Raw genomic sequence first — 13,172 nt, forward strand, 5'->3', positions numbered from 1 at the left:
TGAATAATAATTACCAAGGCAAAATTTAAACAAATAAAAACATGCACACTTTTATTTAATGAAAATAACAGTGGAATTAATATGGAATGAAACATGTCAACCCTTTGTGACCATTGAAAAAAAAAAAAATCCTTATTCTTGCATCTTTCATATTGTTAAGCTAAACAATGTCCCAGGTTCTTTCCTAAATCATGCATTTGAAAATAATTTAGTTTTATTATCTTCTTAGCATGAAATGTTTTAGGATTGTTGTTATGGTAGTTTACATATATTATGTGTTTCTTCATACCCTAAAAAGTTCAGAATATTTGCTATGATATATGAATCTTGATGATTCACCCTTGTTTGCTTCATTACGTGTTTGTTAAAATTCCTAACCTCCCATTGAATCCAGTTATATTTATTTTTAACAAGAGAGTTTAGAATTGTTATGCCTACATCCATTCCATTTATGTTTCTCCTACATTGCCAATGTATTTTCTCGGGCCAAACCATACTGAGCAACAGCGCTTGCAGTTTGTATTCGACTTCACGTTCAGCCATATATTGGCACATTTGTTCCTTATCCCTATGATTACTATTAATGTAATCTTTATATTCTGTCGTATATAGCTCTTGACTAGCCGATATGAACATAAGAGTAAGGCGGTTTATTTCATTCAACAGACAAGCACAAGTTGAACTACTCTCACCTTCTAAATGAAAATTACACTGTAGATCATTATTGCTGTTTTTATTTGTGGTATAGAAGGTAATACTCTTTGTGGAATCCTGGTATCCATTAATCAAATTTTGGGCGAGTAAATGACAAAGATTTGTAATACTATGTAAAACTGGTGGAAATGTATAAATATTACCCCGACGGTATAATACATTTCGATATTCATTAAAAGATTTATTTATTGTTATTTTGTCTCTAAATGTGTGGCTGTTCTTATTTCGGATATCGAAGACTGCCAGATTTTGTAAAACAGGTAATTGGAATAAGATTTGATTATTTCCATAGACCCAGACATATTTTATATCATATTCTGACACCAGAGTTTCTAGACATTCGCTTAAGTTATTTAATTCTTCTTGATTTTGGTTTAATTCTTCATCTGTTATTTCATCTTTGTTCGTTTTTGTATTTATATCTAGATACCTATTAATGCATTTGAAGGGGAAATGAAAGACCGATTTATCTACATAACAATAACCATTAGCCATATTTACTACTGAAGCAGAGGCTTCGTATAGGATATATCGTTTATGGACATATTCATTCGATTCAGAAAAAGTTTGTATATAATTAAAAGCTAATAAAAAACAATTTTCCATTATTATTAAACCTCTATTTTTTAAAAGAAACAAATGTATATAAGTATAGTTTAATATTATCAGATGATATAGTTTAGTTTATTGTTCATAGCTTTGTTTATAATAACAATACCTGCTGGTCTAATTGTAAAACTTATTTTTCAAAAATTATAAGGTATAACCGTTAATCAATGCTTTTGGGGGTTCAAACCAGCATATGTTTGATATTCTGTTAAAATAATTTTTTTTATGAATTTATTATGACTAAAAAACAATAGGAAAAAAAGAAAAAAGTAGCAATGGGGTTAATAAGAATTTTAGTTGCTATAATCCTAATTATAGTCGTTATAATAATTATTTATTTACGCGGAAAACGTATCAATGTCAGTAAGGCTATCAGACATGATCCGATTCATGAAACAACATTACAATCCACCATCAGTCCAACAATAACAAAATTATCTGAAACATTACAAACCACCATCAGTCCAACAACAACAACAACAACAACAACGTCCTCTGAAGTACTTCAAGAAACAACATTACCATCCACCATCGGTTCAACAACAGCAACAACAACAACAACAGAGTCCTCTGAAGAATCTAATATAATCATCTCAAAGTTGGAATCATTATTCTCCCCGTTTATCAGAGATATAAATACCTATAAAGGTCTCGTAATTATTCCTAAACCACCAATTTCGTATAATCCTAAGAATAGAATCGAAAGTGAGAATACAATCATTAAGCCTTTTAATAACTTCCTTTTAAATTACAATAAAATCCACAGATATTTAGATAATAATAATGTCTCAAATAACATAAATTATGTATGGCAAAATTCTGATTACGACAAGGGATATTATACCAAAAATCCAATTATTTTAATATTTCCTTGGAATATTAATGATTTGAAACCTAATGTTTATACAGATCAAAGTGAAATACAAGATGTTAAATTACAAAACCATATAAATACAGTACGGACCAAATCACATAATAAAAGAAAAAAATTCGACATGGACAAATTGTGGATATCATGTACGCATGCGGCAAGTCAAGATATATTTATTCAGGGATTCTCTAAGTATGATTTTCCAATTAAAGAAAATTCATTACCACCATTTGTGGTAATGAAACTTGAACTTCAAGATGGTAATAATGAGGTGGAATGTAAAATGGTGGCTAAGAACATTAATTCCTCAGAAACCTTTGGTAGCATTAAATTTAATATCAATGTGGAAATCTCGGAAGAAGAACAAGAAACAGGAGGAAGATCAGGACTCCTCCCTAATATAGTTTCCGATTATGAGTCCAGAAACGTAATATTCGAGAGAATGTAAAATTATGGTATCCTGTATTCAATGCAAGAAATAATTATTTTGAATGCTGAAAAATCAACATTGAATGTCCTATTCAAAATAATGTGCGTTTCATTTCATTTCAATAAGATAAAATTAACATTGGACTTCAAAATAGGTATTTTTTCTCACCCCATAAAAAATGAGTGAAATTGTTAAAACAATCTTGAGTATGGTACATTTCCCTGAGGATGGGACCTCAGGTTTAAGAGAACGTATAAATATAAAAACTTATTTAAACAATGTTTCTGCTAAAGATGATGATGAAACAAGAACAATCATATTACTAAATAAATTGTTTCATTTATTCGATCTATCTGATCGATACATAAAATTAATAACTAAAACGTATCCTCTTATTAAAAGTCAATATCAACAAAAGGAAACCATAGCTTTATTAAATAAACAATATGATGAGTGTAATATGGAAAAAAAATTCCTAGAGACTGTGATAGCAGAAAAAGAACGCGAAATACTCGATTTAAATAAACAAGTTGATAAGTTTACAACTGAAATAGAAAAACAAAAAAATATAATAAACAATTTAGAAATTGAAACCATTAATTATGAAGAAGAATTGAAAACCCAAATATTTAATTTAGATCAATTAAATGAATGTGAAGATAAAATTGAGGAAAAAGACAAACAAATAAAAGAATTAGATAATAGAAATATAGAAAAAGATAAACAACTAACTGAAAAAGACAAACAAATAACAGAATTAGATTATCAAATTAAACAGTTAAATATTCTAATTAATTCAAATAATACTGAAATAAAATCTAAAAACGTTGAACTCAATAAAAACCTACAACTATGTACCACACAATTATCTGAACAAAAACAAAAAATAAATAGAATAAATGAAGAATTAACTCAAAGTTATATACATATTAATGAAAAACATCAACTAGAAGAAACTTACAAAAATGAACTTGAGAAATGTAACTACGAAAAACATGAACTAGAAAAAACCTATATGAAACAACTTGAGGAACAAAAACAAGCCCATCAACGGCAATATAAGGAGTTATTATCACTCAAAACAAAAGAACTTGAGAAACATCAACAAGCAGAAGAAACTTATAAACAACTTCAGGACCAAATGCTAAATAAATATAATGAATTATTGGCGAATATAAACACAATAAATAATTCTAATAATACATTATTTATTAATTTTTTAAAAAAATCTATATTATCAAATGATGATATAACTGAATGTTTTTCAAATATATTGTTTATAAATAATAGTTATTCAAGTGAAAAAAATAAACTAATTGAAGAAATAATAATAAAGATTATTGATCATTTTAATACAGAACACAAGAATTATATTCAACAAGAACATATAAATAGAATGGCTAAGTTAAATGACATTATTAACAATAGTAATTATACTAATAATGATCTACAACCGGAAAATATAGTAAATATATTATTTACTAACGAGGAAGAAAGAGGGTTATTTAATCATATACTAAATAGTTTCAAAACTAATATTACTGATGAAATAGTAGAAAAACACAAAAAAGAATTAATCCCTTATGTTGATTTAAATGTTGTTTTAAAGCGTCAGTTACAAGAACCAAATTATTTGGCTAAAATGTTAGTAGATGAACTTACATCTATGGATTTAGTTAAAGAAAAGATAATAGAACAACTTGCGGATTTATACAAATATACAAAAGAAACAAATTATGAAGTTATAAAGGTATATACTTTTATTACAATTATATATACAATTTATCAGAACGAACTTAAAAAAGATTTTAGCATACGAAATATAAAACACTTTTATGTAATTATCTTGCAAGTGATTCACAAATCATATGGTGATACTTCTAAAATATTAGCCATTCAACAAATGCAGGAATCAGAAAATTCGATATTAAAACAAACAAATAAAGAAATGAATTCTAAAATGTTAGTCATGGCTTCTGAATTAAAAGAATCGAAAATACATTTGTCGATGATTAATACAATTGACGTTTCTTCTGACTATGATGAAACTCTAGTAGAAAAGTTCACTTCTATTATCAGAACTATTATTAATGAACTCGATGCTTACCTATCAGAGAAGTGCCGAAAAAAATATTTGTTATTAGCATTCGATCAGATTAAAGTAAAAGAAATATTTTGTAGGAATAGTGTTGCCAAAAATGAAATGAAACAATTATTCTATTCTCTTTCGAATCATATTTCTAAATTTATATTCTGCGCCCAGTTCTATAAAAATCTTGTTACGGTAATAAACGATAAAATTCTTATGCCTTCTATTCAATTAAACCTATATTTTTCACAAAACCTATATGACATCGAGACTATGAAAACAGCTTTATTAAACTCCCAAAATATAAAGAAAGCTATTAAAACCCCTTCTGTTTTTCCCATTATATATAATATTAAGGGTTTAACATTGATTGGAGAAAAAATTAACATTAACAACGATGAAATTTACAAAAACCAAATAGTGTCTATTGATAACAAGGACAACAATTTAAAATTACTTACATTATTGAACAGTGATGATATTGAACAAGAAAAGAAATGGTTTATTGAAACACAAATAATAAAGAAGTATTTAAATGTAATCGGCGATGAAATCATTTTAAAAACAATTTCCTCTCAGAAAGTTTCATCACAGGAAACAACAAAAACATCAAAAACATATAAAACAACAGATTCGGGGACAAAACAAAAAGATGCCAAACAACGATCAAAATTAAATACCCAAGACAGACGAAAAAATGAAATATTGACTCTGAAAAAGAATCAAAGAGGAAAACAGTTCATGAATAGGAGAGGAACAGATGGAAAGCAATTGGAAGAGGAAGTTGATATTAATCCAATAAATGACACCAGTTCATCAGTTGAAGGTAAAGAATGAGGATATTAAACCAATAAATGACACTAGTTCAATAGTGCTAGAAGAAAAGAAGGAGGTTGAAAAGGAAATAGAAGAGGATGTAATAATGCTAGACGAAAAGAAGGATGATAAAAAGGACTTTTTTTTTTGGGGGGGGGGGTAATAATAAAAAAATTAAAAAAAGGAGTAGCAGGTCAGGGAGTAGGCAAATTAACTCAACTCCAAAAAAAGAGGGAAAGAGAATAGAAAGATTTTAAGAAAACATTCAGCCTTTGATTATATACTACTTATCCATTAAATTATGTGTTTATGATCTAACAAAATAATCAGAATTAGAATTTAGTAATCGGCCTATATTAATAAAAATATAGAAAATATTAATGAAAATAACTTGTATTGATTCAGCAACCTATGGCGGAGGGAGGGAGGGGGATGGGATAGTGGTATAAAAGGAGAATTTCTGCCTATTTAAGAGTCACAAACCCTTGCTCTCTCTCCAGCTCCAGTGTCAGGTGTACAGTCTACTGAAATTAAGCAGTTTATCATTCAGTAGGGTAGTGGCGGGCGTCATTACAGTTTAACTATTGATCCATATGCAGTCATCTAGTCCATCATAACAACAAGCTTCAATAATCAATTCCTTACCAGTTCAGTTTATGAATCAAATCATAAAAAAAAACCACACACTCGTATTTCTTATTGTTATAGTGCCTATATTAACTACTTATGTGTGCAGTGCCTATATTAACTACTTAGTGCAATGCTCAGGTACAGCCGAAGCTGAAGGAACAAGTCAGAATATACCACTTCCTAAGCCATTTGGAAACATATAAAGAGAGTATAGTGTAAAACGATTGACTTGTAATTATTTGTCTCTTTCAGGTAAATTAACATTTAGAGATTTATTTTTTATTCATTATACTACAGTAAAATACAATTATAATAGTAATTTTAATTTATTGTTATTCGTTCTTTCCTCCCTCTATCCTCCCCCACCCCTTGTTTCCGAACTGATGAAGGGTTTCGAGATAACTACTAACTCTTCTGGGGAAGCAAAAGAACAAGCTGAAAGAGGTCAAGCTGCATCTGTCTTACTTGAGCAAATGTCTTGTTTGGTTGAATCAACGGTAAAAGCAAGGTCATCTTCTTCATCTTCGTCCTCATTATCGTCTTTATCGTCGTCCTCATCGTCGTCCTTATCGTCGTCCTCAGACACATTCGAAAGTGACCGGTTGATTGACAAACTAAAGGGCTTGGTACTAAATAAGGCCATAAAGAGAAAGATGAAGAAGAAAGAAAAGGCACTAAGGAAGCTTGATTCTAGAAAAATCAAATGGCCATGGTCTTCAGATGGAGATGATGACACCAAGTCAGGGGAGGAATGGGAGAAGCAGGAGAATGTGGAGGAACGTGTCTTCGGTCAGGAAACAACAACAGGCACAGGTATGTATTTGTAAGAGGATTAATTTCAGTTGTACGTTATTTATTTTTTTGTGATTCAAAGTTTTTTTTTTTTTTATCTGTGAATTCCTATGCTCTGTTAAAATTTATTCGGTAGAGAATATATTAATGTCTTTGTTATTTGCTACTACACAGCTCCGCAAATTCCCAAAAAGAGATGTCGAAGTGACAGACACTAAAGAAGATAGAAGCCATCATGGATAAAATCACACAGACTGGAGAAAAAAATGAGGAATGCCTGTATAACAGAACCTTGAAACCGGTTTCTGAATGTTGTTGGCTGCATTGTGGTGGCTTATTTCCCCAAGAAAATACTTTTACAAAATAAGCATGAATGGACAGTTCAATCAGAAAATAGTAGTTGTTAGTCACTCTAAATAAATAATTGGGGTAAAAAAAGGTAAAAGAATGAGATACTGAATATATTATATTATTTCCACAAATTAATTTATTTTATTATCCTACCCCAACCCAAATTTTTCCAAAAGGCTCCCAGGCCCCAACCTTTTTCTAGTATTGGGGCAATTTTTAATTCAAATTCACTTTTTTACGTAACTTCTTCAACCCAGCAGCCAAAAGCACCGGTGTCGAGCAATAGTGGGATCGCATCCGTGAGTGGGCATCCCGTAGCAGTCATACTCCCCAATTTCATTAACTTTCTGTCGCCCACAAGTTAAGGTAAAGAAGCTGCGCTGAAAAAAAATGGAAACAATGCTTATTGATGTCACAGAGAGAACATCAATACACCTCAATCCAAAGAATATTGATTAGAAAAAACGATGAACACCACCAACCTCAAGCAGAAGAATACTGATTTAATAAAAAAATTTTGGACCGTTGAAGGTTGAAGTCAACATTTTTAAAAGTGATATTTTAGATAAAGTGTTGAAAACCTTGTGATCAAACTCATGGCGGCGAAGTCCACCTAGTAATGTAATAGCTGGTTGCCCGGAGCAGTACTGTGTCAGTTGAGCCATATATATAAATATTCGTTGCCGCCGACCACTCTCACTCTTATATTACATCCACTGATGGCCAGCTTCGCTGCTCTTCCAAAGAAAAAGTAGTCCGAGATGCTCTCTCCTCAGATGAACCCCAGGATGGAGAAAGATACGCTGAAAAAAAACTTGAAACTCTGCTGGGAAGAGGAAGAGGAGACACTAATATTGAATATAGAGAAAGAGTTGTTACAAATAATCCACGACATCAAGCTGAACAACACCAACCTCAAGCAGAATAATATCGACATTGTTACGGCCCTCTCGGGACGCAACGGGGTTCTTACTCTGATGTAGTTAGAGGAAGATATATATCCGGCCCCAAGCCAGTAGAGGCTATCAAGGGATGTGATCCGTGACGCAAGTAACTTAAAGGGAGTAGGGAAAGAAAGGTAAGAACTTAATATAATATAATTTTCACCATCACCATTTAAATATATAAAAGTAAAACGTACACAAGGGGGAGGGGTATTAACACTTTACAAAGGGATCGACACTGTAGTCTTCTGCTGGAGACTATGGATCCTCGAAGCTAGGTGCTGAGTCCGCGGTGCATTCTTCGTGGCCTCAAGACGTGTCCTCTGAGAACGCCGAGTCTACCCTGGCCACAGGTCAGCCACAACACAGGTCCACTGGGGGCACCGTCGTGGGGGCCGTCAACCACACGTCCAGCAGGTCTGCTGGCAGGTACTGAGCCACCAAGGCTGGCACGGCCACTCCACGAACGATAAAAGGGGTACGCCCTAGACAGGAGTCTCGTGTGATATCACCAATCACCCTCCTGTCCTCAATACCCCAGTGGATTATCGTCTCCAACTGTCGGTCCCGGGTAAATCCTTCCACTGCCACTCCAATGGCAGGCTAACACACCACAGTGTTCTTCCGGGGGGACGACGTCACAATAGCTGCAGCAAACTTCACAGTATGGAGACTGGCTGCCTCGGGTAGACTGACTCCACTTCCATCACAGTGGTCCCAGGTCGGCTCTGTAAGCAGACACGTCATCAATAACAGGGACACTAAAACACCACACTTACAGGCTCAGACACAAACGCCCGACATATCTACTCCATAGATGGCGTTGTAGTCTGAGCACCACCTCACCAGAGGTCAGCGGCGGCGGTGTTGAGCGCTGAACGGGGCTGGAAACTGGCCCTCGTAGCTAGTACACGTCGTCGGTTTGGAGGGGGTTTCGGGAGCTGACCCACAGATGGCGCGGCCGTCACTGTTTCGAGATTGGACGCTGGATCAGGGTCCGTAACACCTCCCCACCAAAAGAATTTGGTTTGGGTTCCTATAAAAAGAGAAGACAAACCAAATTAGCACGTGGATCTAGATACGAGATAATGCGTCAGCTTCCACGTTGTCCACCCCTTTTATGTGTTCAATCTGGAGGGGATATTGCTGCAAATGTAGACTCCATCTGGTGAGCCTGAGGTTCTTTTGCTTAAACTGAGCCAGGAACTTCAGAGGGTTATGGTCGGTCCGTACTAATATAGGATGGCCATTGCTTGTTAAATATACCTCGAAGTGCTGGACGGAATTAATTAAGGCCAACGTTTCCTTTTCTATGACCGAGTAATTAAGCTGGCTGGGGGTGAACTTCTTAGAATGATAGGCCACCGGGTGTTCCACCCCCTTCTCGTCCGTCTGGGATAAAACGGACCCCAAGCCATAATCAGAAGCGTCGACCGTCAGGATAAATCTATCCTCAAAGCTCGGGGACCTGAGGATCGGAGAAGAGATTAGAATTGCTTTGAGACTCTCAAATGCCTTCTGGCAATTCTCATTCCATATTAATTTCACCCCCTTCTTCAACAGATTGGTCAGGGGGGCGGCGATGGAGGAAAAATTAGGGACAAACTTACGATAAAAACCAGCCATACCAAGGAAACGCAAGATGTCCTTCCTGGTAGCTGGCGTAGGATACTGGATTATTGCCTCTATCTTGCTGGCCTTCGGCGCAATCCATCCTCTTCCAACCTTATGACCCAAGAAGATGACAGAGGTCCGGGCAAACTCTGATTTATGCAGGTTGACCACTAATCCTGACTGGAGCATAGCCTTGAAGAAATCCTCTATGTGACGCAGATGATCCCGCCAATCTACATCATATATTAATACATCATCGATGTAGACTAAGGTGTTTTCTACGTCACGCAACACAGTACCCATCAGTCTCTGGAAAGTGGAGGCCGCATTTTTCATCCCGAATGGCATCACCTGACATTCAAACAGCCCGTCGGGTGTCACAAATGCTGATATGGGTTTGGCCTTTTCCGTGAGGGGAACTTGCCAATAGCCTTTGAACAGGTCAAACTTCGTCAGGTAACGGGCTTTACCTATGGCATCCAGACATTCCTCTATTCTGGGGAGAGGGTAGGTATCTGCTACTGTGACCTTATTCACCTGGCGATAATCAATACAAAGACGGTATTTCTTACCAGGTTTGGGCACTAGTAGTATCGGGGATGACCATGGGCTCGAGCTCGGGGCTATCAGATGGTGTTTCAGCATGTAATCTACCTCCTCTTTCACCACCCGTTTCTTCAGTGGGTTGAGACGGTACGGGTGTTGCTTTATAGGTCGGACGCCTTCCTCCAGCTCGACATCATGCCTCAAGACAGATGTTAATCCTGGAACATCGTCGAAGATAGGCTTGTATTGCCGGATCATCTGCAGCAATGATGATTGGTGTCCTTCGGCCACGTCTGTCAACTTTGCCTGCAAGTTTAACAGAATGTCTGAGTTAGTCAACACCTCCTCTTCCTCCTCAATGTCGTCATTAGTGGTCACTAAGGTTACGGGGAGTGTATCCCGACCCTCGTACTTCTTGATCATATTAACATGAACCAGAGTTTCTTTCTTACGGCGGTCTGGAGTACTAAGAAGGTAATTGAGGTTAGTAACCTTCTTTATAACCGGGTAGGGGCCTACGAATCTGGCGCTCAAGCTCCCAGTTATTGTAGGAGTACATACTAAAACCAGATCTCCTACTTTGAACTCCCTCTGCTTGGTCCTCCTATCATACCTGCTCTTGATAGTTCTTTGTGTACTTTCTAAGGTCCTTGTAGCCATCTCCCAGGCTGAGAACAGCCGTCCTTTAGTGGTAGACAACCAGTCCACAATATCCTCGTTGGTTTCTGTGTCCAGCCAATGGTCTCGTGCCACCTCTAAGGGACCTCTTACTGAGTGACCAAAGATCATCTCGAATGGGGAGATTCCTAGGGATTCATTGGGCACTGATCTTACCGCAAATAGGAGGTAGGGCAGTTCTTCAACCCACTTACTCTGCCTGTCGTAGCAAAACTTCCGAAGCATGCCCTTCAACGTCTGGTGAAAACGTTCCAAAGCTCCTTGAGACTCGGGATGGTAGGCACTAGAGGTAACCTGTCGGATTCCCAGGTCGGCGATCTGTTGGCGAAACAAATGGGACATGAAATTAGACCCCTGGTCCGTCTGAATGGTCTTGGGAAGACCGTATCGTGAGATGAACCAGAGCAGTTGTTTCACCAAAACCTTAGCTGTGATGGTTTTAAGGGGGATCGCTTCTGGGTACCTACTAACCCGATCTAGTATTGTTAGCAAATACTCCACCCCTGAGGTAGCAGGTGGAAGAGGGCCTACTATATCCAAGATGAGGTGTTCGAAGGGCTCACCTATTGATGGAATGGGGTATAAAGGGGCTTTGGGGACAGGCTGGTTTGCTTTTCCGGCCACTTGGCAGGCATGGCAGGTCTTGCAGAAATGACGTACGTCCTCCTTCATATGCGGCCAATAGAAACCTTTGGCTAGGCGGTGGAAAGTCTTAGAGATCCCACCATGTCCAGCAAATCTATTAGCATGGGCCGTCTCTAACAGCTTAGATCTGAACACGGCTGGGACGACTATCTGATCACCTACCGCACTTGACTGGGGGTATTTCGGAGGATGCCGGCGACACAGTACACCACTTGACCACACATATAGATCCCCTCCTTTCGCAGGAGAGTCTACGGTGTCGGCCAACTTCCGTACCTGTGGGTCCTTCTTCTGTTCCTCTATCAGATGGGCTCGAGTCCAGTGTTCAGGAACCGGCATCTGGACGGGCGGGACTGGTGTATGGCTACTTGTAACCTGTGGGATAGGAGGAGAGTCAAACAAAGTGTTTAGATCTAGTGGTGCATGGAGGTGCGCCTGAGACCTGGTTTGCACTGCTGCGATGGGACTGGTCTCTTCACGTCCTGGATTATCCATTACCAGGGGACAGTTGGGTAACAATCCTAGGGCTAAGTCATTGGCTAATATCACGTCAATCCCCTTTATGGGAAGACTTTCCACCACGGCCAACCGACACTCACCTTTGAAGTGCTGAGAGTCCAGATGCACTTGTACCAATGGGGCAATATACAAGGTGGAAGGGAATCCACCCAGGATTACCTTCTGCATCTCATCCGCCGATATACCTTCGGGTAATGATGTTTTCAGAATTAGAGACTGGGCCGCTCCACTGTCTCTAAGTATTACCACAGGCGTACTTGCAAGGCCACTGGCTACATATCCTTGGGAGGTATATGGGGCGAACAATCCTTTCCTCTTCTCTAGGGTGGATGTCGGTGGTACTATACTGTTCATCAGCATGACTTCCCTACGGGGATTATTACCTGAACTGCTACGACACTTTGCAGCAATATGTCCTCTCTTACCGCAGGTCCAACACAATACATCCCTCTTCGGACTAAACCTCCGAGGACTATCCGAGGTTGACTTGGCGGCACTACGAGGGGCAGTTCTATCTTCCGGTTTATGTTTGGCTGGATATCTTGAATAGGTCTTCGGGACGTACCTAGCAGATGGCCTATGAGTCAGGATGTATTCCTCAGCCATTGTGGCTGCTGCACTCAAGGTCTCTACCTGCTGTTCCTCTAGGTACGTCTTCAAGTCTCCAGTCAAACAATCCTTGAAGTCCTCCAGCAGAATCAGCTGCTCGAGGTCTTCCTTGGTCTCCACCTTCCGAGAGGCACACCATTCCTGGAAAAGTCGCTCCTTGATCGTGGCGAATTCGGTAAAAGTGTGCTCTGAGGTCTTCTTCAGGTTTCTAAACTTCTGCCTGTAAGCCTCAGGTACCAATTGGTACGCCATGAGCACCACTTTCTTCACCTTGTCATAATCGCTGGAGTCGTCAAGGGATAACGTAGAGTAGGC

General features: G+C 37.6%; 1 protein-coding gene across 1 annotated transcript; it reads right to left on the bottom strand.

The window, feature by feature from the left end:
• Positions 1 to 9,320: 9,320 nt before the first annotated feature.
• LOC138361175 (uncharacterized) lies at positions 9,321 to 12,854 on the bottom strand. The gene has a single exon (XM_069320613.1). It carries the CDS (start codon positions 12,852 to 12,854, stop codon positions 9,321 to 9,323), a length of 3,534 nt encoding a protein of 1,177 aa, XP_069176714.1.
• Positions 12,855 to 13,172: the final 318 nt, after the last annotated feature.

The sequence above is a fragment of the Procambarus clarkii genome, unplaced genomic scaffold, assembly GCF_040958095.1.
Source record: "Procambarus clarkii isolate CNS0578487 unplaced genomic scaffold, FALCON_Pclarkii_2.0 HiC_scaffold_222, whole genome shotgun sequence".
NCBI lineage: Eukaryota > Metazoa > Arthropoda > Malacostraca > Decapoda > Cambaridae > Procambarus > Procambarus clarkii.

Bases quoted from the DNA above. Each gene is read 5' to 3' on its own strand.
- LOC138361175 (XM_069320613.1), bottom strand. From the start codon at position 12,854: ATGGCTGAGGAATACATCCTGACTCATAGGCCATCTGCTAGGTACGTC.